Here is a 24722-nt window from a genome sequence, read left to right as displayed (position 1 = left end):
CTCTTTCAACACTACCATGAAACTCCTTGAAAACATTAAATACATGGTCTTTAGATTTCAAAGCAAAAGCTCGTACTTTTCTAGAATGGTCATAAGTAAAAGTAACAAAATAAAGAGCACCTCCAAGAGTTCTAGTTTGCATAGTACAAATATCAATATGAACTAAATCAATAACATCTGATCTTCTGGATGATGGATATGTATGAAATGCAACTCTATGTGTTTTTCCAGCTAAACAATGAGATTTAAGAGATATACCTTGCAACTCTGGTAAGAATTGCTCTCTAGCAAGAGTTTGAAGTCCCTTCTCGCTGATATGACCAAGCCTATTATACCAAAGATCTATACTTTCACCCTTCTGAATTACATTAATCTCTCCTTTTTGTAGCTTAGCTTCTATGACATAAAAAGAGTTAAGCTTCTTTCCTCTTGCCATAATTAAAGAACCTTTAGTGAGTTTTCATTTGCTTTCACCAAAATAATATGCAAAGCCCTCATCATCAAGTCTGCCTATAGATATTAAGTTAAGACGAATATCTGGAACATGCCTTATATCTTTGAGTATCAATTTGCTCCCAATACTAGTCTCCAAGCAAATATCTCCAATACCTACAATCTTAGATGTACCACTGTTTCCCATTCTGACATTACCAAAATCACCAGCAGTGTAAGATATGAAGAAATCAACATGAGAAGTGACATGAAATGAAGCATCGGAGTCAATTATCCAGTTACTATCCTGAGCTACAAGACTGAAACAATCGTCATCACAAACAATAGTGATATTACCTTCAGTAGCAACTGTATTGGTCTATTTCTTATTTTTCTTCATTTCATTCTGATCTCACTTCCAAAACCTATACTCTTTCTTCATGTGACCTGGTCTGTTACAATGGAAACATTTGATATCTCTTCTAGACTTGGATCTTCCTCTATAACCATGTAGATTTCTATTATGACTTTTTCCACGTCTTTCTTGTTTTTTAGTAACAAATGTAATAGAAGAAGATTCATCATGTTCTTTCCTTCTAGCATCTTCATTTAGCATCTTATATCTCTTTATGAATATTCATCATGCTAGAAGAAGATTCATCATGCTTTACACTCAAAGACTCTCAAGTTGGGAAACTGTGGCTCGCTGCTCTCTCTCTGACCCTTTGTCGAGCTATATCTCTTTTGTAATGATTTGAACTATATCTATTTTGCATTTTAACTAATGATTTGCACTTAAAGGTCCAATTGTCCAAGCTGGACCCAACAAATTGAACCAAGGATGATCGAGTATATGGTTCACAACATCAATTTGTCGATCAAAGAATGAGTCATGAAAGAGAAACACAACTATGATGAGAAAAATAAGATTTCAAGACGAAGAACGGGTACACCCTCCGTTAAATTTCAGTGGAGTATGTTGCTGCATGAAGAATTACATTAAATATGCAGCATATTCTATCTTTTCTCTCTCTACCTCAGTTCAACTGATATTTAATCTTTTTCTGTTTCGACAGACCAATCGATAATTGATTCCTCAAGCTCTTCTTTTCCTTTTTCCTGCACATTTATAATCTCTTCAAGCTCTTCTTCCTTGCATCTGTCTTCCTCTTATCCGTCTGCACTTTTGCAGCGACTATGCCTTCCTTCTTTGGAATTGCGTGCGCTCCAGCAGCTCCTTCCGCAGGAGGGGGAAGGACATTCTGATCTTGACCCTTCGGTCCTGGAATCTTGGAAGGTGGAGTTGATGGCGCGGAAAGCAGAGGCATTTTACCACCGGAAACCATGTTCGACTGATCCACATTCAGAGCCGTCGTGGATTCGGAGATGCCTGCCTGGCACTTGGGTTTAGGTTTAAGTGCATGAATTACCGTGTACAACCTGCATTGATGATCATATAAGGAGCCCATTTTCTCTCGAGGCAAAAGGAGATCATACTCGTACATATTTGTCTACCACATTGCGGATGCAAAAGATAATTTTGAATTGCAGCCGAGGTGCCCACTCAATTAGTAGACAAAGCATCGGGGAGAGTGGGAACGAAAAAGAACTTTACCTTGCATGCCTTGCATACTCGTCATAATTTTCAAGAAGCATCTTGCCTGCCTGTTCATTCAGGGCAGACTCAGGGAATGGCTCTATCAGCAGGCATCTGATAACCTGTCATGCAAAATTAACAGGCAAGGAACTTGATTAGCCCGAGAGAACTTTTTCTTTTTGTTGCCTCTTCAAGAATTCATTAAATGATCATTTCATATTAGCACAAGACCATAAGAGGTACCCCGATTAAAAAAAAGATGTCATCGGTGACGATGATACCTAGTTGCTCATGGAAAACGAAAAACAACAACAAGGTCTTAACCCAGTAGGTTAGTGCCATGATAATGCGCTCAAGAGTGTGAAGGAAAAAAAAGACAAGAATCGTTGGTTGTCATGACCCCTAAAAGATACCGGCCTATGAGTTGGTGTTTTACGTATTCGGTGGAAACATTTGAACTTACAAGTAGAACATGTCTTAGTCCAAGACTCGGATTCCAATCCTTCTTCAGTGTGTTGACACAGATTTCACCATTCGTTGCAATATTTGGATGAAATATTTTTGTCAGGAAGTAACCTGTGGAAAACAGAAGAATGTTAATACTTAGCAAGTATTCAACCCGAACCAAGTATTTTTGGAGATGGAAGAAAGAAGAAAAAGACACTGCAGCTTAGTCTTTAGTGGATTACCCTTCGGTGGCAACTGAGGAAAGTCATGAGATAATAACAGCTTCATGTGGAATACACCATTCTCATACGGTGTTCCAGCTGCAAAAAATATGTAGCATAAACTTGTCAAGAATTAGATGCATTGTTCAAGTGAAATAACACTGTATTTTCACAATCACCTACCAGGACCCTCAATATAAGCAAAAATAGTAGAAAAGTCATCATCATTTAGGACCACTTTTATTCCTTCTGGAGGTGTTTCATCTAGGTTCTTCAGTTCCTTTGCTAGTTGTTTGATGACATTTGGTGGCAGATTCTCATTTGTTGCCTGCTCACAGTAACAAACATGCAAGCAGCAGTGACTTCATCACAAGAACGTATTAACAAAAAAAATAGTCTCGAAAATTTAAAACTGAAACTGTATTTACCATTGTTGGAGAAGAAGCCTTCACAGTCAAAACTATGTAGGGATCTTTTTTTCCTCACTTCGAAGTATACTTGCACCCAGTTTACTCTTTATCCAGGCAGTGTTTGTGACTTCAACTCAGATGCAGTTCCAGAATTATATTATGACCAAAATATTCAAATTTGCGAAAGACAAACCTGCAGAAACACTCTATAAGCATTAACTTGACTACTCTTATGAGCATACAGAGATTATTCTTCTTATGATACAGCAGGCACTTAGTAGGAAATGATGTATGGTCTTGAGCTGCAGCAGTTTTTCATAACAACTTACGATCAAAATTAAATGGCAAAAAAACACTCTTCACATTGTTTCTTGCTAGACATAAATCCAACTAATTTTATAAGAGCCACAAACTGAAATTCTTACAGAAAACATCCACAGCTTCTGATACTAGATACTATTTAGACTACCAGTACTAGCAAGAATTTTTGTAGACTCATCAAATTGGGCTATGTTGCAGAACCCTTAATTTCAACAAACAGGAATGCAAGACCAACCCATTCTCTTATTTATGTGGAAGAGCTATAAAATTATAAAACTCATTCTCTATATGTCATACTGCTGCCTTGACTTCTCAATGAAACATCAGAGACACAATGTTGCAGGAAGCAACAACATCGTCTATGCAAATTTACAGTATCCAACAGTTCTTCTGAAAATTATCATTTTTAGTGGTTCTGAAGGTACCAGTATTTCTTTTCCAAATACTGTGATAACCAGCATCAAACTGACTACTCAATCTCGAACCACGAGATTACCAGAGCTCACCCCATATTCCAAAGTAATTAACAGCCAAATCTTTGTATAACAAAAAGGGTCAAAATGTCCTAAATTTTAAAACACAGTATGAGCCCCAATTTCCGATGAGGTCTGCCAAGTGCATTTTCATGACTAGCGCGAGAGAATCATGATCCTCCGAAGCACAAGAGAAAAGAAAATATGTACCCACAAAGGAACCTTCTATTAGAAAGTTGAATGCTTATGACTTCAAGTGCTTCAAACTTGAGAAAATATCTCAACAATTAGTTAAATGAAAGATTCAGCAATAACTAGCAAATCAAGATTTAATGCTAACTGGTCTACGTTTTACTATAGTTTCTTTAACATGCACAAAACTTCTTTGCAATTTCCAAACAGATATAAGGGCATTTACCATTAGCCTCCTTCACAGACACTTCACTTGATCAAATAAATGATTAAGCCAGTCATCTCATCGAAAATCTTTCCCTCCCAAGAACAGCATTCCACGTTTTCCTACGGCCTTCAAACCCTTTACTGCGAAATACAACAATCCAGATACTTCTTGGGAGTCTGAATAGCCTAACTAAATAAAGCCCTAATTTGCTGTGAGATCCATCTCTCTGAACTACCCCAGTTTAAGAAAAGCAATCCAAAGACAAGCGCCTAACTTGCTCGTGATACAAGAAACAAAAACCATAAATCGAGGAAGGTATCGCCCTGAATCACAAAGAACCAAAAAGAAACCCAAATCCTAACGAGAATCGCACCTTCCACGTACGCATCACAATAAGAACCGCAAGATTGTCGCTTTGGTCACTGAAAAGGGGAAAAAATCCATCAAGAAAGCTTTTCTTTTTGGGCGTCGCAACAACAAGAATGCACATATCGTTCTTCAAATCGCACATGAAAGGGTAGAGACATGATGGAGAGTCAGACTCGGAATGCTTAGAGTAACAATTAGAGGAGAAGGAGACGAGATCGCTCACCCGAGGGGATCGAAGTTGGGATTTCTTGAGACCAAGAATGCTCAAGATCCCGAATCGAAAGACGTTTGGATGAGGTAATACGTGGCCCCATCGCTGGTGGCACATTTATTCGTTGTGGATGTGTCGGCATCGGACATCGGATCTGATCTCCTCCTCTATGACAATACTACCCCTTACTCTTACCAATATACTACCCTACTCTTACAAATATTCTTTCTATTGACTATAATACCCTTATTTTGCGATGTGATCGCACGTAGATAGCAGTGAAAGGTCGATAAATTTAAAGAAGAAGGGTGGTTTGTTCGGCATAGAAATCGATTGACGAGAATAACCTTCCAGATGGACCGTTGGGGCGCGTTCTTGGCTAGCCGTTTACAATTTTGTTCTCTGGATTTGGACATCTTTCATGATGCTGTTTGACTTCGGACTAGTCAACGCGTAGATTCAAACTGCCATAAATAGGAATTTGTTCAATTTTTTTTTCCGACTTACTATTTTTTGTTTGTAATACTTAACCAAGTGTGAGTTGTTCATCATCTAATAATCCCTGTAATTTTATTTTCCTCTTCAACCAAGTGATAATAAAAAATATGACAATAGTCTCTACTAATCAAGACTATCATACATCTTATTTTTATCATTTTTATTCAAAAAATTATTTTCAAAAAATTCCCCTCGTCTAATATCAACTGACCATTAAAAAGGTTTCATCGGTTATGTTTTTGATACAAAATTTTTTTTATATATTGATGATGAGATTCGCTAAGTAAGAGTTTTCACATCAAGATTTACACTGCAAATTTAAATGTTAAGCGAGACAATATTTAGAAAATAATAAGTTTTATAAAAAAATTTAATTTTTTTACTTTATTCTCTTTTCATTTATTTTCGTAAAGTATTTTTTATTTTTATAATATAAAATTATCTTTTCATCCCATCGTGATCACATTGGTGGTCGATGTGATCGTCTCGAGAATAAAATAAAATAAAAAGTATTTTATAAAAAAATAAAGATTTTTTTCTTTTAAAAAAAAAATTGTCTTGAAAAAAAGGATATCATATTAGATAATAAAATTAAAGTGCCACATCCCACTCACTCCCAATGTGATGGTCTCTTTATCATCGTCCTATGACCGTGACACCAACGCATTGCCCTCCCCATCTCACGCCCTTTTGGCACGGCGGTCGGCGATGGCTTACGAGGCGCCATGCAAAGCTTGCAGGCAAATCTTAAAATTTTAATTGAATCATATCGCTCATGTCAAGATCACGCAGCCATTGATGACTCACTTTGGATTCACCCTCGCTCGGTATCATTTTGATTACCGAGTACGCAACATTTTATGATGGCACCGTCATCACGTTAGCAATTAATTGATAGGACACTGTCACATATAATAATAATATGTTGCAAAGATGCTTCACGTCTGGAGTTGGTAATTAGCTGAAGTTGACACAAGTTTTCTTATCATCTGATGCTGTCTTCACACAAGCAGAACTTGCAATGTCATATGCGTGTCTCGCTCATCTTTCTCTATGTTAGCTGAATGGTATGGTGTTCGGTCAACCTTCTCGGAGCAACAAGTGTAGGAAGTCTCCCAGGAAAGCAAAAGAAGACATCTTGACAACCAGCACCTCGTTGGCCTCGTGAAGGCCTAGTGTAGTTTCCGTGAATCCAGCTTCGTCTTCCGACGACGAAGCTTTTGGACGGGGGAGAGATGACTCGGGCCTGTGAGCACAAGTATTTTGATCAGAATATTGATGATGTTTCTTGTATGATTATACGTGCATGTACGTGTATATAGACAGACATCCAATGGGACAGGCGTCATCATCCCTGCGGATGTACCATGCATGCGTTGGAAGCTCGCTCCTGTAATAATGGCCGCGGTGGGGAGGAGGAGGAGGAGGCAGCGTGTGATGCTCGTGTCCGAGTGTCATATTCTGAGGACGCATCACTTTGGGTCCCAACTCCGCTGGATCCTATGTCGCAAAAGTTGGACGTCGACAAGGCTCTTTCGGTAAGAAATCGACACGCTATTTCTTATCGCCTTCCGCTCCTTTTGCCTTTTTGACTTCTTTCCCTTCCTTCACGGTAAAACATTCTCCCTAGTAATGTCATGTCACTCCGGTGAAGAACGGTGCGTTTGCTTTGCACTATATAAAGTGAAGCAAACGAAGCGGACTTGCTCCGGTAAAGAACCGAGGTTTGTGAGATCTTTCCGCTTGCTAACGCTGCCGCTGCCGACGAGGTACGGCCTCCATCTTTCTCCTCCCGCATGATATATATATATACCATCGACGCCTGCTACTCCTCTGTTGTACTACGTATGTGGCCGATCTATATTTCCATGATTTAAAAGTAGATAAATGTTGTTATTTGGGTTCTCAAAGCGCATATTATAGTGGGATGCTGTCATGTATATTTCCATCATTAAATGTATCATATAAAATGCATTATGCAACAGGATACAGTTTTTCTATTTTAACTTTTTTTACATATATTTCAAAAAAAAAAATTTTAAGCTGCACTTTTAGAATTCAGAAAAATTACTTATAAGATCGTACAAAAATAAACTTCTTGGAGGCAAATGTAATGTGGCGAGTCCATCACTAACCGCTCTAACCGGTTGATCGGCATCTCCTAAAGAACATAATGTGCTCCTCTGTTGGTCCGCAGGCTTGACGAAGCAGAGGTTGGGGACGCCGCAGCAGTCTCCACCTCACTCTCCTCAACTTCTCCGGCCAGTCACCGGCATCGAGGCAGTGGAAGCCAAGAAAAGATACATATCCACGTAAATTAAACAACAGAGAAAAGGAAGCGAGGAAGCGGCCGGAAATCCCCTTCGGTGCTTCTACTAGTGGCTGACGGTATCCGACATGACAAGTATAAAGACAAAGCCTCCACTTCCCTACTGCTTTTCTGCTCGCTTCTTGTTCTTGAGATCTCTCTCTCTTACTTGAGACCCTCGCTTCTTTGTCTGTTAACAGCCCGGCGTCATCTATCCGGCGGCAGCATGACCCCCTCGCCCACCCCGCACGTCCGGCAGCGGGACGAGGAGCGCGGCAGCGCCGATGACGGCAGCGGCTCGCCCGGCGATTGGTTCGACATCCCTCCCAAGAACGCGCCGGTGGAGCGCCTCAGGCGGTGGAGGGTACGCTTCTCTCGCCCTACAGCCCGCGTTCTCGATGGTCCTTTTAAGTCTCCGTTTGCCGCACGGAGTTGGCACGCCATGACTAGGAGAGCTTCAAGATTGTTAGTTCGTAAATGCTATGAGAAATTATTGAAATGGGGATATCAGCAGCCAAGAAAGTACATAGAAAGAAATGGCAGATTTGTTGTGCATGAATTGAGGTGAAAAGAAATCCCTGGTTTTCCAATTTTCTATATGTCTTAACAATCTAAGAATCCAAGTGCATTATCAGGTAGGCACCTTGAAAGTTTAGAGGTTGGAAGGAGCAACCAAGGGAAATGACAGCTAAAACTTAAAGACACCCTTGAATGAAAAGGTGAAACAACCAAATGATAAATTAGACAAGATGTATAAGTATTCCTTATCTGATATTAATTCTTTAAGCAATTTGGTACCCATAATCGTTGAAACCCAAGCAATTTGGTCTTCAAACCTATATAACTTATAATGTTGATGTTGTTCAGTAGTTCTAACACATAAACATGGACTTAAATAGCATACAATGACTGCTATTTACCATTCTACCCTGTACTGTTATGTGATCAACTGATCGTACCAAGTAATACAAACACTTTTGTTTCTTTTTTTGTATACTTTTCTTAGCAGCACCATGGTATGGCATACTGTATTGATCTCTGACAGTGGCCTGATACTGGACTAGTATATGATACAGAACAGTTTTTAGATTTGCACACAAGCACCCTAATTAATCTACATATTAAACTATTATGTGAAGTGAACGCTTACTGCAGTTATAGATATTGTTGAAGAAAACTTTACTGTAGATTCTTTTTTGTGTGTGCTACCATAATGCTGTGATTATGTATAACTTGTTCCTTTAACTGATTGTGGTTTTGATTTTATTTTGATTTTAACAGCAAGCAGCACTAGTGCTGAACGCTTCTCGTAGGTTTAGATATACGTTGGACTTGAAGAAGGAAAAAGAAAAGGAGCAGGCGAGGAGTAGGATCCGCGCACATGCTCAAGTCATTCGGGTATAGCTTTGGCTGTATTTAGGCTTAGTTCTTGCATAAATAAGCTTTTCCCATATGCTAATTGACTTTTGACTTATCAGGCAGCACTTCTGTTTAAAGCAGCAGTGGAGAGGGCGAAACCAGGTACTTTTGCCGCAATCCGTTTGTAACATCTTTGCTTTACAACCAGTTAAAAGATAGTATGTGGTTTACATGGATTTTCCTTGACTATAGTATTGTTCCGATTATCAATTTGTGCTTCAGAAAAAAAACACACTCTTGAATGTATGCCTTTGACTATGTTTCTTTTACCTCAAATTTATCAGGGAATCTCTTCTTTTTTGTCCATGAATTTTGCTAGTTCTGGTTGTTATTTTTTGTATCTGATACATTGGAATTTGGATTTTCCAAGTTTCTGATCATTTTTTATATTTTAAATTTATATTTAGTTTTTTCATCTATTTTTCGAAGTGTTCTCATTTCTGCTGATCAAATATCCTTTTTTCATCTGTAATACAGGTACTCCCACTATACCAGTACTTCCTTCTTGTGGTTTTGGAATTGGAGAGGAACAGCTTACTAAAATGACGAGGGATCATGATTTCTCTGCTCTACAAAATTATGGGGAGGTAGGTAAACCTTTTGAATTGTTTTTTGTTGATGTGTATCTTTTTCTTCGATAATTCATCATTTGGCTATTGCTTTAGGTCAAAGGTCTCTCCAATTTGCTAAACACAGATTTAGATAGAGGAATAAGTGCAGATGATGTTGACATATTGCATAGGAGGAACATGTTTGGGGCAAACACTTATCCTCAAAAAAAAGGAAGGAGTTTTTGGGTAAGTTGTGTTCTGATCAATCAACTGATTGCATGAGTCTTCCAAGCCTTTGTATTTATTTCTATATTTACCTTTTTCCTTTAGGTTTTCCTTTGGGAAGCTTGCCAAGACTTAACTCTTGTCATGCTTATGGTAGCAGCGGTATTATCATTGGTCCTGGGTATAAAGACAGAGGTAAGATTGACTTTGTCATATGCGGAGCTGGTAGTTTGGAGGTTTCCCCTAAGTTTTCATCCACTAATATAGTATCTGAATAAAGCCTTTTTTTGCATACTTCTTTCCTCGGTTATTTTTGTTACAATTTTTTGCTGCTATGGTATGGCACCATGAACTATAATATAGCCTGGTCTAAATTCATTCAAGTACCAACTTCAGCAGGAAGATATAAACTCTAGATATTAGGTGTCAATCTAAAGATATATGCATTAGTTGCCCTTTCTTCTGCTTAAACCTGTTTTAGTAGGTCTTAGTATACTAATTGCACTTCAAAGAATTTCTGATGAGTATACATTAATGAACATATGTGGGTTGAGTTTGTTTGTCACTCATTTATTTATGTTCTATTTATGACACTTAATTCAGGGTATTAAAGAAGGTTGGTATGATGGTGGTAGCATTGCCTTTGCTGTTATTCTTGTTATCGTGGTAACAGGTAAATCCTTGCACTTTTAGATAATTTTTTGTCTTATTTGTTTGGTCTGGTCGTATTCATGGATTACTGTTTTCTACCATGTGTCGATTGCTTATTAACATGGCATAGTATCATGCTGTGTATTGGTCAGTATGCTGCTTCACTAGCCAGCACTTATCGAAAATTGCCTTAGCCATGGGTTGTCACTGCTGGTACGGCTAAGACAGCATGTCTTGCTACCTTTCTAGCAAGACACATGTCAATCGCCATGCCAACCGGCTTAGCGATCTTTGACGGTAAATAGCTAGCAGTAAGGCTGCCGCAAAAAATTACATGTCATAATCTTCTAAGGTTGCAGCTTGTTCATATATTTTCTTATATACATGTTTGTAAGGCAATGATTTTCTAGATTCTATCTGTTCTTTTAAGACAAAAGTAGTTTGTTTTTTGTAACGATGGTGTTTTTTTTTTTTTTTGGACAACAGCATCTATTGGCATCTCTTAAGCTTTTTTTTTCTTTTGCATTCTTTCATCTTCTCTAGCTGTCAGTGACTATAGACAGTCACTACAATTCCAGAATCTCAATGAGGAGAAGCGAAACATACAATTAGAGGTTAGTTGGTTTTACTGTACAGTAAAAATGTTCAGGATTTTTTTTCCTTTTCATCTACTTTAATGTTTTACTGCATGATTTCAGGTGACTAGGAGCAGTAGAAGAATTAAAGTGTCCATTTTTGATCTTGTAGTTGGTGATGTTGTTCCTCTCAAGATTGGTGATCAGGTAGCCATGCAGCAATTACTCCTCTTTTCGTCATGTTTTTCCTTCATCTTCATTGTTAAAGGGCATTATGAATGCCTATTAGGTCCCTGCTGATGGGGTTCTAATAACTGGTCATTCTCTTGCTATTGATGAGTCAAGTATGACAGGGGAAAGCAAAATTGTAAGTATCTCCGTATTGTCTTCATTGTGACGATCATTCAATTGTAGCATGCAAAACCTCCTGTTCCATATATCATTTTGTTCCAAGCTTTTTGAAGTTATCCAAATTCATAGAGAAGGTATTATATTCTTTTTGTTGTCAAAAGAATGTTCCCGTAGGACTTCACAAAAGTAAAACATTATAAGCTCAATGCCCAACTCCCAAAACAGAGACAAGCAATTGATATAATATAGTAAGAAATCATTCAAAGTTAGATTTTTTGGCTTATAATTTTGATATATAAATGTATTGCCACTTTTTTTACACTTTTGGATATTTCAATATAACTTTCTTGAAAAGCTTAACATGTACAATTTTAAAAATTATTGAATGTATTTACCTTTTTATTTTGTTTGGGATGGTTCCTCAATGTTTTAGCTTGTTAGAATATTTCAATGCTCTGTTGCAGGTCCTCAAAGATAAAAAAACTCCATTTTTGATGTCTGGATGCAAGGTTGCTGATGGTTATGGTACTATGTTGGTATGTATTTTCTGTGCTGGCACCTTCCTTTTGGATTTTTCATCTCTTTTCTGATCACTATATTGTCTATGATGAGTTATTGTTGGTGCTACATGATAAAAATCACATAACTTGTACTTTCTGTGCTTTTAGAAACATAACTTGTTTCAACTAACTTCAACAACTACATACCTAAAGATAAACAGATGCATAAATTGTCAAATGGCTTCTTAAATTAACGAGTTACTGCAACACAGTTTACCTTCTGGCTTATATGAAGATGCATTTATGAAGGGACAGATAAGCCTCTTGATGAATCTCAAGTTTTTCCCTTCTTGTTCCCACTTGATAACAGGGCACCTTATTTTATTTCCTCTTCCATCGATTTATATGCCAAAATCAAATTTTGAGTCACAGAATGGGTAGCTTTTATATAGATTGAAATCCTGATTGGTGGTCTTTCATAGACAGACACCTGAAAAAGGTTCTGATATATTCTTGAGTATCTTAGGTGGCATCAACACTAAAGGGAGATAAATGGACAAGTAGGAGAGAAAATTTTGATAAGTGAAATAGATACTTGTTGCGACTTTTGAGAACGAAGTGTCTCAGAAGTTATGTTAATCTTTTTGTAACAAGCCTCATTAAGTCCTAAAGGTTCAATATCACTGTCACCATTTCAGTTCATATTTAGATCATTAACCTGAGTTATGGAGATGCCTAATGATACATGACCAGCACACAGGTAGATGAGCTTTTAATCTTTTATTGACTGGTAATAATAAACTTGTGTTGGGAAATTTTTGAACTCATAATATTTCAACTGTGGTCGATATATCTAAGTAGTCAAATTCAACATATATCAGAATTTTATAACATTAACATGGTACCCGCAGTATGATCTTATTCATATTGCATTCAGGTAACTGCAGTTGGGATAAATACTGAATGGGGTTTGTTAATGGCCAGTATTTCAGAGGATGCTGGTGAAGAAACTCCACTGCAGGTTTTCTTTCCTAAAGTATTTTATATCCTGTTTTCTTGTCATTCAAAACTGTGATTTTTTATTGTTTAATGTTGTTTATTTGTGAATAGGTACGCTTGAATGGAGTAGCTACTTTCATTGGCATAGTAGGGCTAACCATAGCTGCTGCCGTTCTTGTGGTCCTATTAGCCAGGCAAGAAGACAGTTTATTCTCTGTTTGCCTACAATATTTTCAAATTCTTATAAAGTGTGTTGGGAACTTTTCAGATACTTTACTGGACATACAAAAAACCCTGATGGATCAGTTCAATTTATAAAGGGACAAACGGGTACAAAGACTGCTATAAATGGAGTCATTAAGATCTTGACGGTTGCAGTATGTTTAAATATTACCACCTTTTATTTAAACCCCTTTTGTTTTTCCTTCCTCTCCTTTTCTTCATTTCTTTGCTTTCATGAGCTATATTATCCTTTTCGATTGAACTTGAGTAGGTGATAATTGTGGTTGTTGCGGTACCCGAAGGGCTTCCTTTGGCTGTTACGTTGACGTAAATATGCATAACCTTATTTCATCTTACATAAAAAGAGCTTGTATTTTCTGCATTCTATATTTTTCTTATTTCTTTAAACATATCAGTCTGGCTTACTCAATGCGAAAGATGATGGCAGACAAGGCTTTGGTAAGTGTTTGTGTTATGTTGTATTGCAATTTTTTTATTGTTCTCTAAATAATTCTAAGGTGACAATTCACAGGTGCGTAGGCTTTCAGCATGTGAAACTATGGGTTCAGCTACAACTATTTGCAGTGACAAGACTGGAACCTTGACCTTGAATCAGGTCTGTTAATTTTATCATGGATTCAGTCTTTCCATTTGTAGCAGTGGTGATTGCACATAGTGATTAAGGTAGTATGTGCTTTTCAATTCTGAAAATAATTTTAACTTCTTAGATGACTGTTGTTGAGGCATATGTTGGTGGAAGGAAGATAAATCCTCCAGATAATGCTGAATTGTTATCTTCCACCGCATCGTCTCTTCTAATTGAGGGAATTGCTCAGAATACTACCGGCAGTGTTTTTAAGGCAGAGGTAAACTTCACTGTCTTAGTATGATGAAGTGTATTGTCCTTATTTGTGTGCTCAGACTTTCAAAATGGAGTTTTATATTGAGATTCATTAGTGTCAAATTATGTTTTTTTTGTTTTCCTTGTCATTATTTGATGTCATTTGACTTGTGGATATTAACTGAAAGTAGAAGGATACTGCTATGAAGGTCTTGCTGAAATATTTGCTGTCATTTAGGTGACTAGCTGAAGGGATAAAGAAGCAGGGCAAAATTGAGATCTCAGATCTTATTATGAATACTGGAACCTAAGTAAATTTGTAGATTTGAGGTGGCAAATAAAGGAACAAGCAATAAATTTTCAAGGTGACTAGCGAATTTTAATGTATTAGGTTCCTGGTGTGGGAACCTTGCAGGAAAGACAAGCAGTACCAATTATATCAGTATTGGAAATTGATGGCGGGTCTTTAGCTGCATGATTTCTCTCTCGATGAATTTTGTTGGTACATAAATAGATTAAGGATAGTCTTTGGTAAGGATTGCTTGTTGTTTAAAATCAACTTAGCAAGTGGAACCCTACTATCTAATGGCTTAGAACAAGTACAGGAGGCTAAAGTAAACATAATTGATTCTGATGGTGAAGAGGGTACAGGAGCAAATTCTTCTGTCAAATCTGATGAATAATGGAAACTAATTGGTTCAGGTGTTCTTGTATTGTCGGCATTCCTTTTGCAGACATGGGAGTTCTAGGGAGTCCCCCTATTATTTGTTATGATTGTTATATATACATATATATTTAAATTCACACCGTGCAGAATTTATTCCTCAAGTTGTTGCTTTGTTGTGCCAGAAAAATATTGAACTTTTTGCCCTTAAATTTCTCTCATTTTGCAGTAATATTGCTTTCTTTATTCTGATGAATGCGAATGATCACCTGAGTTGGAAGGTATTGGCACATACTGTCAGTGTACTTTTGCACGGGAAGTTCTTGACTTCTTGTATTTATTTTTATGAAGATAAAGAGAACATTTTAGGGGAAAAATGCTAGGAAAATATACAATAGTTAATATACAGTTTCAGGGAGGTTTTTTTGTGGGTGGTAACACAAGGTGAACCAATATATTTTAGGCATCTTGATGACTGAGAGAGGAAGATTGAGTGGGATATCATTTTTAGATGAACCTCATAATTTATATTTGTTGTGAATAGCTTACTTTTTGTTGGAGGGTGGCATTCCTTTCTTAAGCTTCTTTGTCCTTAAGCTATCTTCCGCAATTCTATAACTTTATAGATACCAACTTTTTCCTAGAAAATTAGATGTTTGGTCTCTTTATGGGCTTTTTCTGACACTTCTGTTGGATATTGCAACATTTTGATGAAAAAATTGCTTTATAACATGCAAGTTTCCAATTGATAGACTGGAGCTTTTGAGGTCACTGGCTCACCCACGGAAAAGGCCATCCTATCTTGGGGTGTTAAGGTATCTTAATAAGTGTATCTGCTATCACTTTTGGCTTTAGATTTTTTTTTATCGTTTGTTGACTTGTTGCTCATCATCGAAAGCTGGGAATGACGTTCAATGATGCAAGATCAGAATCTTCGATTATTCATGTCTTTCCTTTCAACTCTGATAAGAAACGAGGTGGTGTAGCGGTACATCAGGTATTGATGGTTATCACCAATACAAATGTGGAATTGGTAATACACCTGTTAAATGTGATTTATGATTTCTTCTCTTTATACCAGAAAGCCTGAGACGTTTTCTCTCTCTTTTTGTATGGATTTGTCTGTTTTGTTTGGTTTGCAAATATTTTGAATAGTTTTGAGGAAAGTATTTTAAATATCAGATGGACCAAGGTTTTTTTCTTTTCACGCAATCATATATGTTAAGAGTTAGGACTTAGGAGACTAACAAATAAGTGAATAACAATTATATGCTATATGTTCACTGGCCTTCATACTCATCACAGGCAGGTGATGACATTCATGTCCACTGGAAAGGTGCTGCTGAGATTGTCCTGGCCTCGTGTACCAGTTGGCTTGATGCGAATGGCTCCAAGCAACCATTGACAGCAAATAAGGTTAGACTAAAGTTCTGGCCTCTTACAAGTGAAGCAGATTCTGACTCATCCTGTCATTACAGGTTACTGGATTCAAGAAATTAATTGAAGACATGGCAGCAGCTAGCCTTCGTTGCGTTGCTTTTGCATACAGGTTTTATGATTTGGAGAGAGTCCGAAATGAGGAACAGAGAGAGAGCTGGCAGTTGCCTGAGGATGACTTGGTTCTGCTTGCCATTGTGGGGATTAAGGTGCTTGTTGTGAATTGCAAGTGACAGTAATTTAGATATCCTGGAAGATGCCACTTGCTGATGTTAGCAAATACCTGTAGATAATTTTTTGTCATTTATTTAGGTTATATGCTTATATAGAAGGGCGAAGTATAAATAAATACAAAAATAATTTTTAAAATGAACCAGAGACATAATAACATGGAATGCCTAACATGAGTAATGATCTTTTATGTGGTCTTGAAATTCTGTATAAATGTCATGTGATTTTCTTCTTTTTTTTTCTTTTTTTGTTTGTTTCTCTCTGGTATGTCTCACATTGACAACATTCTTCTGGAGCCTTTCAATGTTGGTTGTAGGCCATCCAGTAAATAATGCATCCCTTGTATCATCCTCATCCAAATTTTATTCCAAATGAAGACCTCTGCTAATTAATGAGCCGGTTATATTCATGTCCTGACTCTATAGTGAATCAATTGGTGATTGTGACAAAGCTATTATTCATTTACCCTCTCACAATCATTATATCCTGAGTCTTAGCATATTGCAGCAGTAATACATCTTGGATGACAGAGAATCTGATGACATGCATTTACCTCTCATCTCATTTATTTTTATAGAAACTGATTATAACCTCCTTTGTTCTTTTAATTTGATGACTTCAGGATCCTTGTCGACCTGGTGTAAAAGAGGCTGTAGACTTGTGTACTCATGCGGGTGTCAAGGTACTTCCAATGATCCTTTTGATGGCTTAATGCAATTTAATCAAGGTTTAAGGGTGGCATGATATGCTCATGCCAGTCTGCTATTGACATGGTATACAAGGGCGTGCATCACACTTTGTGATTTCTAATACCAGACGCAAACTTAGTGCTGGCTCTATAACTGGTGCTTCCTGCCATTTTTGACCTTAGTGGATATCAGTCATAATATCATATTGGTTTCTTATGATAATGGGTTTTATATGTAACTGACATTGACTGGGTAGCTCTTTGCACTGACAGCATTTGGTCTTCTTCTTAATAATCTTATCTAAATTAACTATGAAGATAGTCTTTAATCATCCAGAATGGATGTGATCGTATTAGAAAAAGCCTGGTTTTGACATCAAATTGTCATGCTTGGGTGTGGTTAACTTGAAGTTGCTGTTCATGATGACAGGTTCGCATGGTCACCGGAGATAACCTTCAGACTGCCAAAGCCATAGCCTTAGAGTGTGCGATACTTGAGGATGCCAATGCACGAGAGCCAACTATTATCGAGGGAAAAACATTTCGCACCAAGACTGATGCAGAAAGAGATGCAATTGCTGAGAAAATAACTGTAAGTTGAAAATATCCTTTCTTTATATTCATGACAATCTGCTTTAGTTTTCTCAGAGATGATAGAAGTAACAAAATAGATAAATTGTTTTATTAGACCTTTCAAAATAGGATTCATTGTTAATAATATAAGGCATTAATTAACATTTTTATTGTTATGTCACTTGATATGTAAATGGAGTACATAGCAGATATCACAATAGTTTATTTTGCAATTCTTGATGTTTTTTCAATGTAGTTATTATATTATTTTTAAGATGCTTCCTAGATCCTAATACACGTTACTGTCCTTCTATGCCTTTCTTGTAATTTCTTGCTAGTGTGCCTTTGTTTTTCTACATTTTTTTTCGTTTGATAGAAACAATATGATTCTTACCCAACTTATTCCGATGTTAAAATTATTTACTTTCTATTCTATTTTCACATTTCATGAGCCTTTTCTTTGATTGTTGACTTGGCAAATGTGTGATGCTAGATGTGTGCTAATACACAGGATTTGTTAAAAACTTTTAAGGATTTTCTGCTTTAGTTATGTAGGATGTTTTCTGAAATTGTATATAAATATAATTTTTTATAAAAAATTCACCAGAAGCGGTTTGGTCATTAAAAACAACTATTTGTTAGTATATTCTTCTATGCTTATTTATATAAAGCACATCTTTTCGTATTGTGACTGTTTTGTGCTGCCAACCATGACTTCCAAGTCCTAAGATGTTTATGCTTTATGTATTATGGTTATTATATGAAAATAACTAAGAATGTGAATTTTTTTAGCATGTATCTCACTTTTAACTTTTACTACTAAACTAGAACTGTAGAACTCATACTGTAATCTAATGATCATAAGATGTGTTAATCTTCTCAATCTTTACTAGGTTTTTTCATTAGTTATGCTGCAATATCTCGGTTATTTTTTCTCCTTAAATCATTCCCTGGTCTATTTCAGTTCCCAATGGTGCTTTGAAGTTGATTTAGTGTGCCTCTCAATGCTGTTTCTTCTGGGCGTGCACCTTTACTATCATTACATGACCTGTAGAATGGATATTTATTTAAATGTCCTTGTGTAGGTGATGGGGAGGTCTTCCCCCAGTGACAAGCTGCTGCTTGTTCAAGCATTAAGGAGAAGAGGTCATGTGGTTGCTGTAACTGGTGATGGCACCAATGATGCCCCTGCATTGCATGAGGTCTGCATTTGTCTTTGAGGTGCTGAGGTTGTCTTAAATGACCACTGATTTTCTCGATAATTTTGGTGTTCAGGCAGATATTGGTCTTTCTATGGGCATTCAAGGTACAGAGGTAGCTAAAGAGAGCTCAGATATCATTATTCTTGATGACAATTTTGCATCAGTTGTAAAGGTACTTGTGGTTAATCTTGACAGCAAGGCGAAATCAAGAGAAGTTCTGCTTCAACTTATGTTGAAGCTTACGTTATCCCATTTTAATCATTTTTTTTTCACCTTCTCCTTTTCTTTCACCCGTTCTAGGTTGTCCGTTGGGGCCGCTCTGTGTATGCAAATATCCAGAAATTTATCCAGTTCCAGCTCACTGTCAATGTTGCAGCAATTGTTATTAATGTCATTGCTGCTGTCTCCTCTGGCAATGTTCCCTTGAATGCTGTCCAGGTTGGCTAATTTTCGGCTTCTTGCATTTAGATTGTTTAAATAATGCAAAGTGCATGGTCAATTAAAATTAACCAAAATAATGCCAACTTGTGTAGGGCATTTAAGCTTCTAATTTGATATAAAAAAATGTTGCCATTTAGTTGCAAGTTTTACTATTGTTAAAACGAGAGACAATTCTGACTTATATTGCAATTCCTACTTTTTCACCTTTTTTCCCCTAAAAGTTTGATCGAGTCGGATTCCATCTTCCTTAGTGTTGTCATTATTACAGACAGCATAACTGCTTATTTTGCCTAAACAGCTACTGTGGGTCAACCTCATCATGGACACACTTGGAGCGCTGGCATTGGCAACAGAACAACCAACAGACCACCTAATGGATAGACCTCCAGTGGGGCGGTGGTCAGCATTATCTTTTTAATCTGCACAACACTTGGTTCTCTATATGTCTATCGTAAATAGTATTTGTTTTATTTCTCGTTTCTATCCATCTGTTCTTGAATTCATGCTTTGGTTTTTCTTAGATGGAAACTTTTTAGGATGATGCTGCTAACTTGGCGCATATCAGTTTGGTACTTTGGTTTGTAAGAAGGATGTGAATTTATATTCACATGAATGCATATAACAATTTTCTACAAGGTAGGTGACATGCAAGATGGCTGCGGCTAGCATGACACCAATATTCAGGGTGGTTCACATCCTAAGAGCACCTTTAAAACAACTAAATTTAAAATTTGTGAAGGTAAATAGGTAAAAGCAAACAAAGCAAGCATAGAATTTCATGCTTGTTAAGGATTTACAGTAACTGTGTAAGACGAAGAGATGTGTGATCTGATTGGATGAAAGCATGATAGAGAATGAAGTTCAAATTATTTTTATCCGTTTATTCTTAATTTGTTGATTGAATCCTTTATCATATTTCCACTGCCACTGCTACAGATTTTGTGACCGCTATTCTTCATTCAAATTTATCTTTGATTTTTTACTCCTAATTATCAGATATTGCTTATTTATTCACTTCTACTAAAGATTATTTCTTTCTCTTCCAAGTTGTAGTTTAGCTTATTAATACTATTCAGTATTCACACATATTTATAAATTTAATTCACTTGAAACACTCTACCATGATTTTGTGAAATTCTTCAAATTCTTGTTCTCTTCTTGATAGTCATATTTGCTGTGGCTGTCATCATGCTCAACTTACTTTGTTTATGCTATTTCATGTACCAAATATTATTTTTATTTCTGAATCTTCCACCTGTTTCTCAGGGAACCTCTTATTACAAATGTCATGTGGAGAAATCTCATATTTCAGGTGATGGATGTTCACTTATATTGATTTTTATCTAATACTTGCACATTTCTTCCAAGTAGATCCTTACATTTGTTTTTATGTGATTAATTGCAGGCTTTGTATCAAGTCACAATTCTTCTTGTGCTTAACTTTGGTGGCAGAAGTATTCTGGATTTGAAGAACGACAACCGTGCGCATGCAGACCAAGTGAAAAACACATTGATATTTAATACCTTTGTCCTATGTCAGGTAAATTAGTTCAGACTTCTTATGCAGTTTGACGATGTATATTGTCAACCAAACATGAAATGCCAAATTCATTTCGATCTATTCAAACATTGGTTGGTGTATCTCTAGTTCAAATGATTGGAATTCTCCTTTCAGATATTCAATGAGTTCAATGCTCGAAAACCAGATGAATTCAATGTATTCAGCGGAGTCACTAGAAATCAATTCTTTATGGGAATAGTAGGCATAACCATTGTGCTTCAGGTAATTTGGGTATCAAAAACATTTTGGAGTCGTACATCCAGAGTGCTTCTGTATACATGTTTATATAATGTCATCTGCTGAGTAATGGGTTTTCTTTGGTAGGTTTTGATCATCGAGTTTCTTGGGAAGTTTACTTCTACTGTCAGGCTCAGTTGGAAATTGTGGCTAGTTTCAATTGCGATTGCGTTTGTAAGGTAAGTTGCGCTTATGCCGGAGACCAAGTTTAGTTCCTTTTGTTTGTAGCTCAGACGTAATTTTCTTTCACATGGAGATTGGTCCAATTCATAATGCCAAGCTCGCTATTGCTTTTCCTCTGTGCTATGTTTTCTGGTACAATCCGCGGTGTAGTAGTTTATCTATCCAGAAAGTTTTTATGGAAGACATGATGCCTAATGATTTCTGTACTCATCTACTTCTCAGTTGGCCTTTGGCACTCGTCGGAAAGCTTCTTCCTGTACCCACGACACCTCTGCGGGAGTATTTTGGCCGATGCTTTCGGCGTAGCAGGAAAGAAGGTAAACAAACACGTGTCTGTCAGTACCATACGTTGGCTTTCCCCACGGCTGACCCATGATCTTTGTGTCGGTCTTGCAGATGATGCGGGCTCCGGTGCTCGCCCTCCGATGAATGGTTCCTAGGTGTAACTTGTATCTTCTTTGCCATTATCAAGATTCCCATGCTGGATCAAACCATATATATATATATATATATATATATATATATATATATATATATATATATATATATATATATATATATATATATACACCATAAAGGATAATGTTGATTATTGTGTAGTCTGTGCTTCGGGATGGGTGGTTATGCCATCGTTGTAGTTGGACATTATGATTGTCATCTTTGGTGTCAGGACGACTCAGTCAATCTCAAGCTGTTAGATATCGGGTTGATATTTTAGAAGTCCAAGTGTTATCCTTGCTTGTATAATACATGAGAATTATTCAGTGGTTCTTTCTTCAAGTTTCAAAGATTTGGTTATATATATATATATATATATATATATATATATATATATGAAATGTTTGTGTGTTGTGTCTCTGGTTCAGTCTTTGTCTAGCAAAACTCTACCCTCTCTCGGTCCAACCCCGTCTCTTTCAGGCGTAGCCCATCATCGTGGTTCATACCGAGGCGCGCAGCACGACGCCCATTAAGAAACTAAAAGAGGACGCCCTCCTGAGGGTACGGTACAATTTGGAGATCATCACGGACGATGGTGCATTATCGGGAGACTGATTCATCCTCCTCCTCCTACTTTCCACAAAAGCATCACCCTTCTCTCTCTCTCTCTCCTCTCTCTGCATAAGCGGACACTAAAAATGACCCAAACGTTGCTATCCATCCACGCATGCATCAGAAGTAGGCCTCAATCGATCCAAGTCCCGACGATGCTAATGAGATCACAAACACGCTTTGGTAGAAGCCGAGCATCTGAAGCTTTTTGCGCCCAAAGACGTAGTTGATTAGCCGACCCCCCCCACCCCGCCTTTATTTCTACTTCGCATCAGAAGGCCAGTTTCGGTCGTTGGAGTAAAACGACGAGCGCCTCGAAGACTTGACATGTCGAATCCAAACACTCGCCAATAATAGCGAAACCATCAAGCGAATGTAGTTGCCTTCACCGCAGAGATTTCCAACCAAATCCAACAGCTGCAACATCACAACACGTCCCCTTTCCTTGCACCTTACGACAACCTCTTTTCTCCTCCATCTGGATAAGACAAGCAGTGACGAGGATGCGAGCAGCAGTACAGCTAGAGAACAGGGGCAAAGCATGGCCACGTGGAAACGTAGAAGAGCAAGCCAACTTCGTCTCCTGATCGATCGAGGTTGCCGTTTTGACTAAACCAACGTGATAAGACATGGCTTCAATTTTCTCTCATGTCATCCTGTGTCTTTCAAGTTCTTCCTTCCTCCCTCCCTCCCTCCCCTTTCATACATGAACCGCTCATCCATGCGTCTTATCCTTATCTCAGACTCTTAGCGAAGCGCTGCATTGCGACTACTTTTGTCTTCTTCTTCTGATTTCTTATTCCGAACCGATATTATTATTATCAGAAACAAAAAAAAAAAATAAAGGAAAGAAATGGAACATCCATCCCTCATCCTGTGATCGTCAGAGGGGTTTGATTATTCATAACCGCACACTTTCAGCATTATTGAATTCGTTTTTAAAGATCAAGTGGCGTGCGTCAGCAACGTTCGTTGACTCGCTCGATCATGATGAAAGGACGGAGAAATATAGCAGCATGAACTCCAGAAAATTCTCACCAGAAAAAGAAATAATAGTAGGAAACACACCCCCATGTGTTCTGGTTTCAGACGCTGCACTTTGTTTCCTTGTCCGGCTCGCAAGTCAACCGTCCTCCTCGGCTGCACGAAACCATCGGTACCATTTCTCCGAGCAGGTACGTACGCGGGCGATGGCCCGCCGCCACCTTCGTACGTGGACTTACTGAGCACTCCTTTCGAACATGTCATGCTGTCCTACGCTGCACCACCCCTCGTTATGATTGCCCAAATAATGTAGTTAATGTCCTCGTCGCGCCACTCGAGGTTTTTCTATGCTACAGCGGCGATGGTGGGAGGACCCATCATGAGAAGCTAAAAATCTTGGAGGAGAAGAAGAAGAAGATGATGGTGATGGTGGTGGCACATGCAGGCAGTCTAATAATTCTCGATCCACCTTTTCCTTCTTTTTTTTCTTCTTCTCCGCCATGTGCTTTGCGAAGGAAGCTTCGTTATTTTTCGCTTTCCATTGGCTACCTACCGATTCATGCTAGTTTGCCGTGACTTTTGATTTCCAATCATTACGTGCGATCAACAACAACGAAAGCAAATAAATTCAATTCTGATTCCTGTTTAAGAATTTTAATATATTCAATTTGTGTAAATCTCAGCTATCCATCCAAGTTGAGGTCCGAAATCCCATTCGATTATCTATTTCTCTAATGTACTCGATCTAAACTCGATAAAAATGTAGTATTCTTTTGATCCTACATTGGACTTTGCTTTCATCACATTAACATAATTGATTAGTTGCCTCGAGGACTTCCTTTGGTGTTGATCATGCCGTCCTGAAACCATCATAATTACGTAACTCATGCACATGAATTGTGTTTGGTTAATGCAAGAATACGTAGGCATCCACTGATGTCGCCGTTGGTAGGCAAAGAACTCCATCACCGGATGAACAAAAGGACAGTGGGCACCACCGTCACCCTAGCAATCCGTACTCCTATAAAGAGAGTTGACATGAGCAGTAGTTGACTCGAGAAGCACTAGAGATAACCTTTGGTGATGGCATTGCTTTCATGGCTATTCTCCTTATCTTTTTTTCTTTTTCATCTTGAGCTATATGCAGCACATCTGAATGGCTAAAAAGTCGCGTCAAAATGATGCTTGCTTTGCGAGTTGCTGTGCAGCAAGCAGTGTGTAAGGCAGCCCCATCTTTCGTGGGCAAGAAAGCTCAGTAGCACCACCACCCTCCCTACAAGCGTATGCATTGACCACCCTAACCTAATACCAAAGAAGAAGAAGGAGAAGAAGATGAAGAAGTCATGCCAAGTGACAAGGATTGCCGACTCCGGACGTCCAATCCATCTTCTCCTCCCGCATAAACTATTCAAACATGTTTTGCTGCCCACAAACGTGACCTTGTAATGGT

The 24722-nt window shown here is 37.8% G+C and overlaps 2 protein-coding genes across 7 annotated transcripts; one reads left to right on the top strand and one right to left on the bottom strand.

The window, feature by feature from the left end:
* Positions 1 to 1344: 1344 nt before the first annotated feature.
* LOC103973136 (ubiquitin-conjugating enzyme E2 22) lies at positions 1345 to 4989 on the bottom strand. Of its 5 annotated transcripts, XM_018821295.2 has the most exons (9): positions 4894 to 4964; positions 4675 to 4723; positions 4320 to 4441; positions 3126 to 3300; positions 2881 to 3025; positions 2719 to 2796; positions 2493 to 2605; positions 2048 to 2151; positions 1345 to 1872 (listed from the first exon to the last, which is right to left on the bottom strand). In XM_018821295.2, the coding sequence occupies exons 4-9, from the start codon at positions 3126 to 3128 to the stop codon at positions 1560 to 1562; spliced, it is 756 nt and encodes a 251-aa protein (XP_018676840.2). In that variant the 5' UTR covers positions 3129 to 3300; positions 4320 to 4441; positions 4675 to 4723; positions 4894 to 4964; the 3' UTR covers positions 1345 to 1559. The 5 variants fall into 5 exon arrangements, with proteins under 5 accessions (XP_018676840.2, XP_018676839.2, XP_018676838.2 ...); XM_018821294.2 differs by lacking the exon at positions 4320 to 4441 and having other exon boundaries at positions 4894 to 4962; XM_018821293.2 differs by lacking the exon at positions 4320 to 4441 and having other exon boundaries at positions 4675 to 4797; positions 4894 to 4959.
* Positions 4990 to 7013: 2024 nt separating this feature from the next.
* LOC103973137 (calcium-transporting ATPase 5, plasma membrane-type-like) lies at positions 7014 to 22018 on the top strand. Of its 2 annotated transcripts, XM_009387628.3 has the most exons (36): positions 7014 to 7148; positions 7577 to 7783; positions 7888 to 8051; positions 8969 to 9085; positions 9166 to 9208; positions 9584 to 9693; positions 9772 to 9903; positions 9988 to 10077; positions 10486 to 10555; positions 11077 to 11147; positions 11232 to 11315; positions 11398 to 11475; positions 11924 to 11995; positions 12897 to 12980; positions 13070 to 13152; positions 13227 to 13335; positions 13452 to 13507; positions 13597 to 13639; positions 13713 to 13796; positions 13909 to 14046; positions 15438 to 15500; positions 15584 to 15682; positions 15991 to 16101; positions 16164 to 16331; positions 16976 to 17035; positions 17472 to 17633; positions 18700 to 18816; positions 18890 to 18988; positions 19117 to 19254; positions 19556 to 19656; positions 20524 to 20569; positions 20663 to 20797; positions 20933 to 21040; positions 21143 to 21234; positions 21461 to 21555; positions 21635 to 22018. In XM_009387628.3, the coding sequence occupies exons 2-36, from the start codon at positions 7777 to 7779 to the stop codon at positions 21676 to 21678; spliced, it is 3273 nt and encodes a 1090-aa protein (XP_009385903.2). In that variant the 5' UTR covers positions 7014 to 7148; positions 7577 to 7776; the 3' UTR covers positions 21679 to 22018. The 2 variants fall into 2 exon arrangements, with proteins under 2 accessions (XP_009385903.2, XP_018676860.2); XM_018821315.2 differs by lacking the exon at positions 11398 to 11475.
* The last annotated feature ends 2704 nt before the right edge of the window (positions 22019 to 24722 follow it).

The sequence above is a fragment of the Musa acuminata genome, chromosome BXJ2-3, assembly GCF_036884655.1.
Source record: "Musa acuminata AAA Group cultivar baxijiao chromosome BXJ2-3, Cavendish_Baxijiao_AAA, whole genome shotgun sequence".
Lineage (NCBI taxonomy): Eukaryota > Viridiplantae > Streptophyta > Magnoliopsida > Zingiberales > Musaceae > Musa > Musa acuminata.
This window is presented reverse-complemented; position numbering and strand designations above follow the sequence as displayed.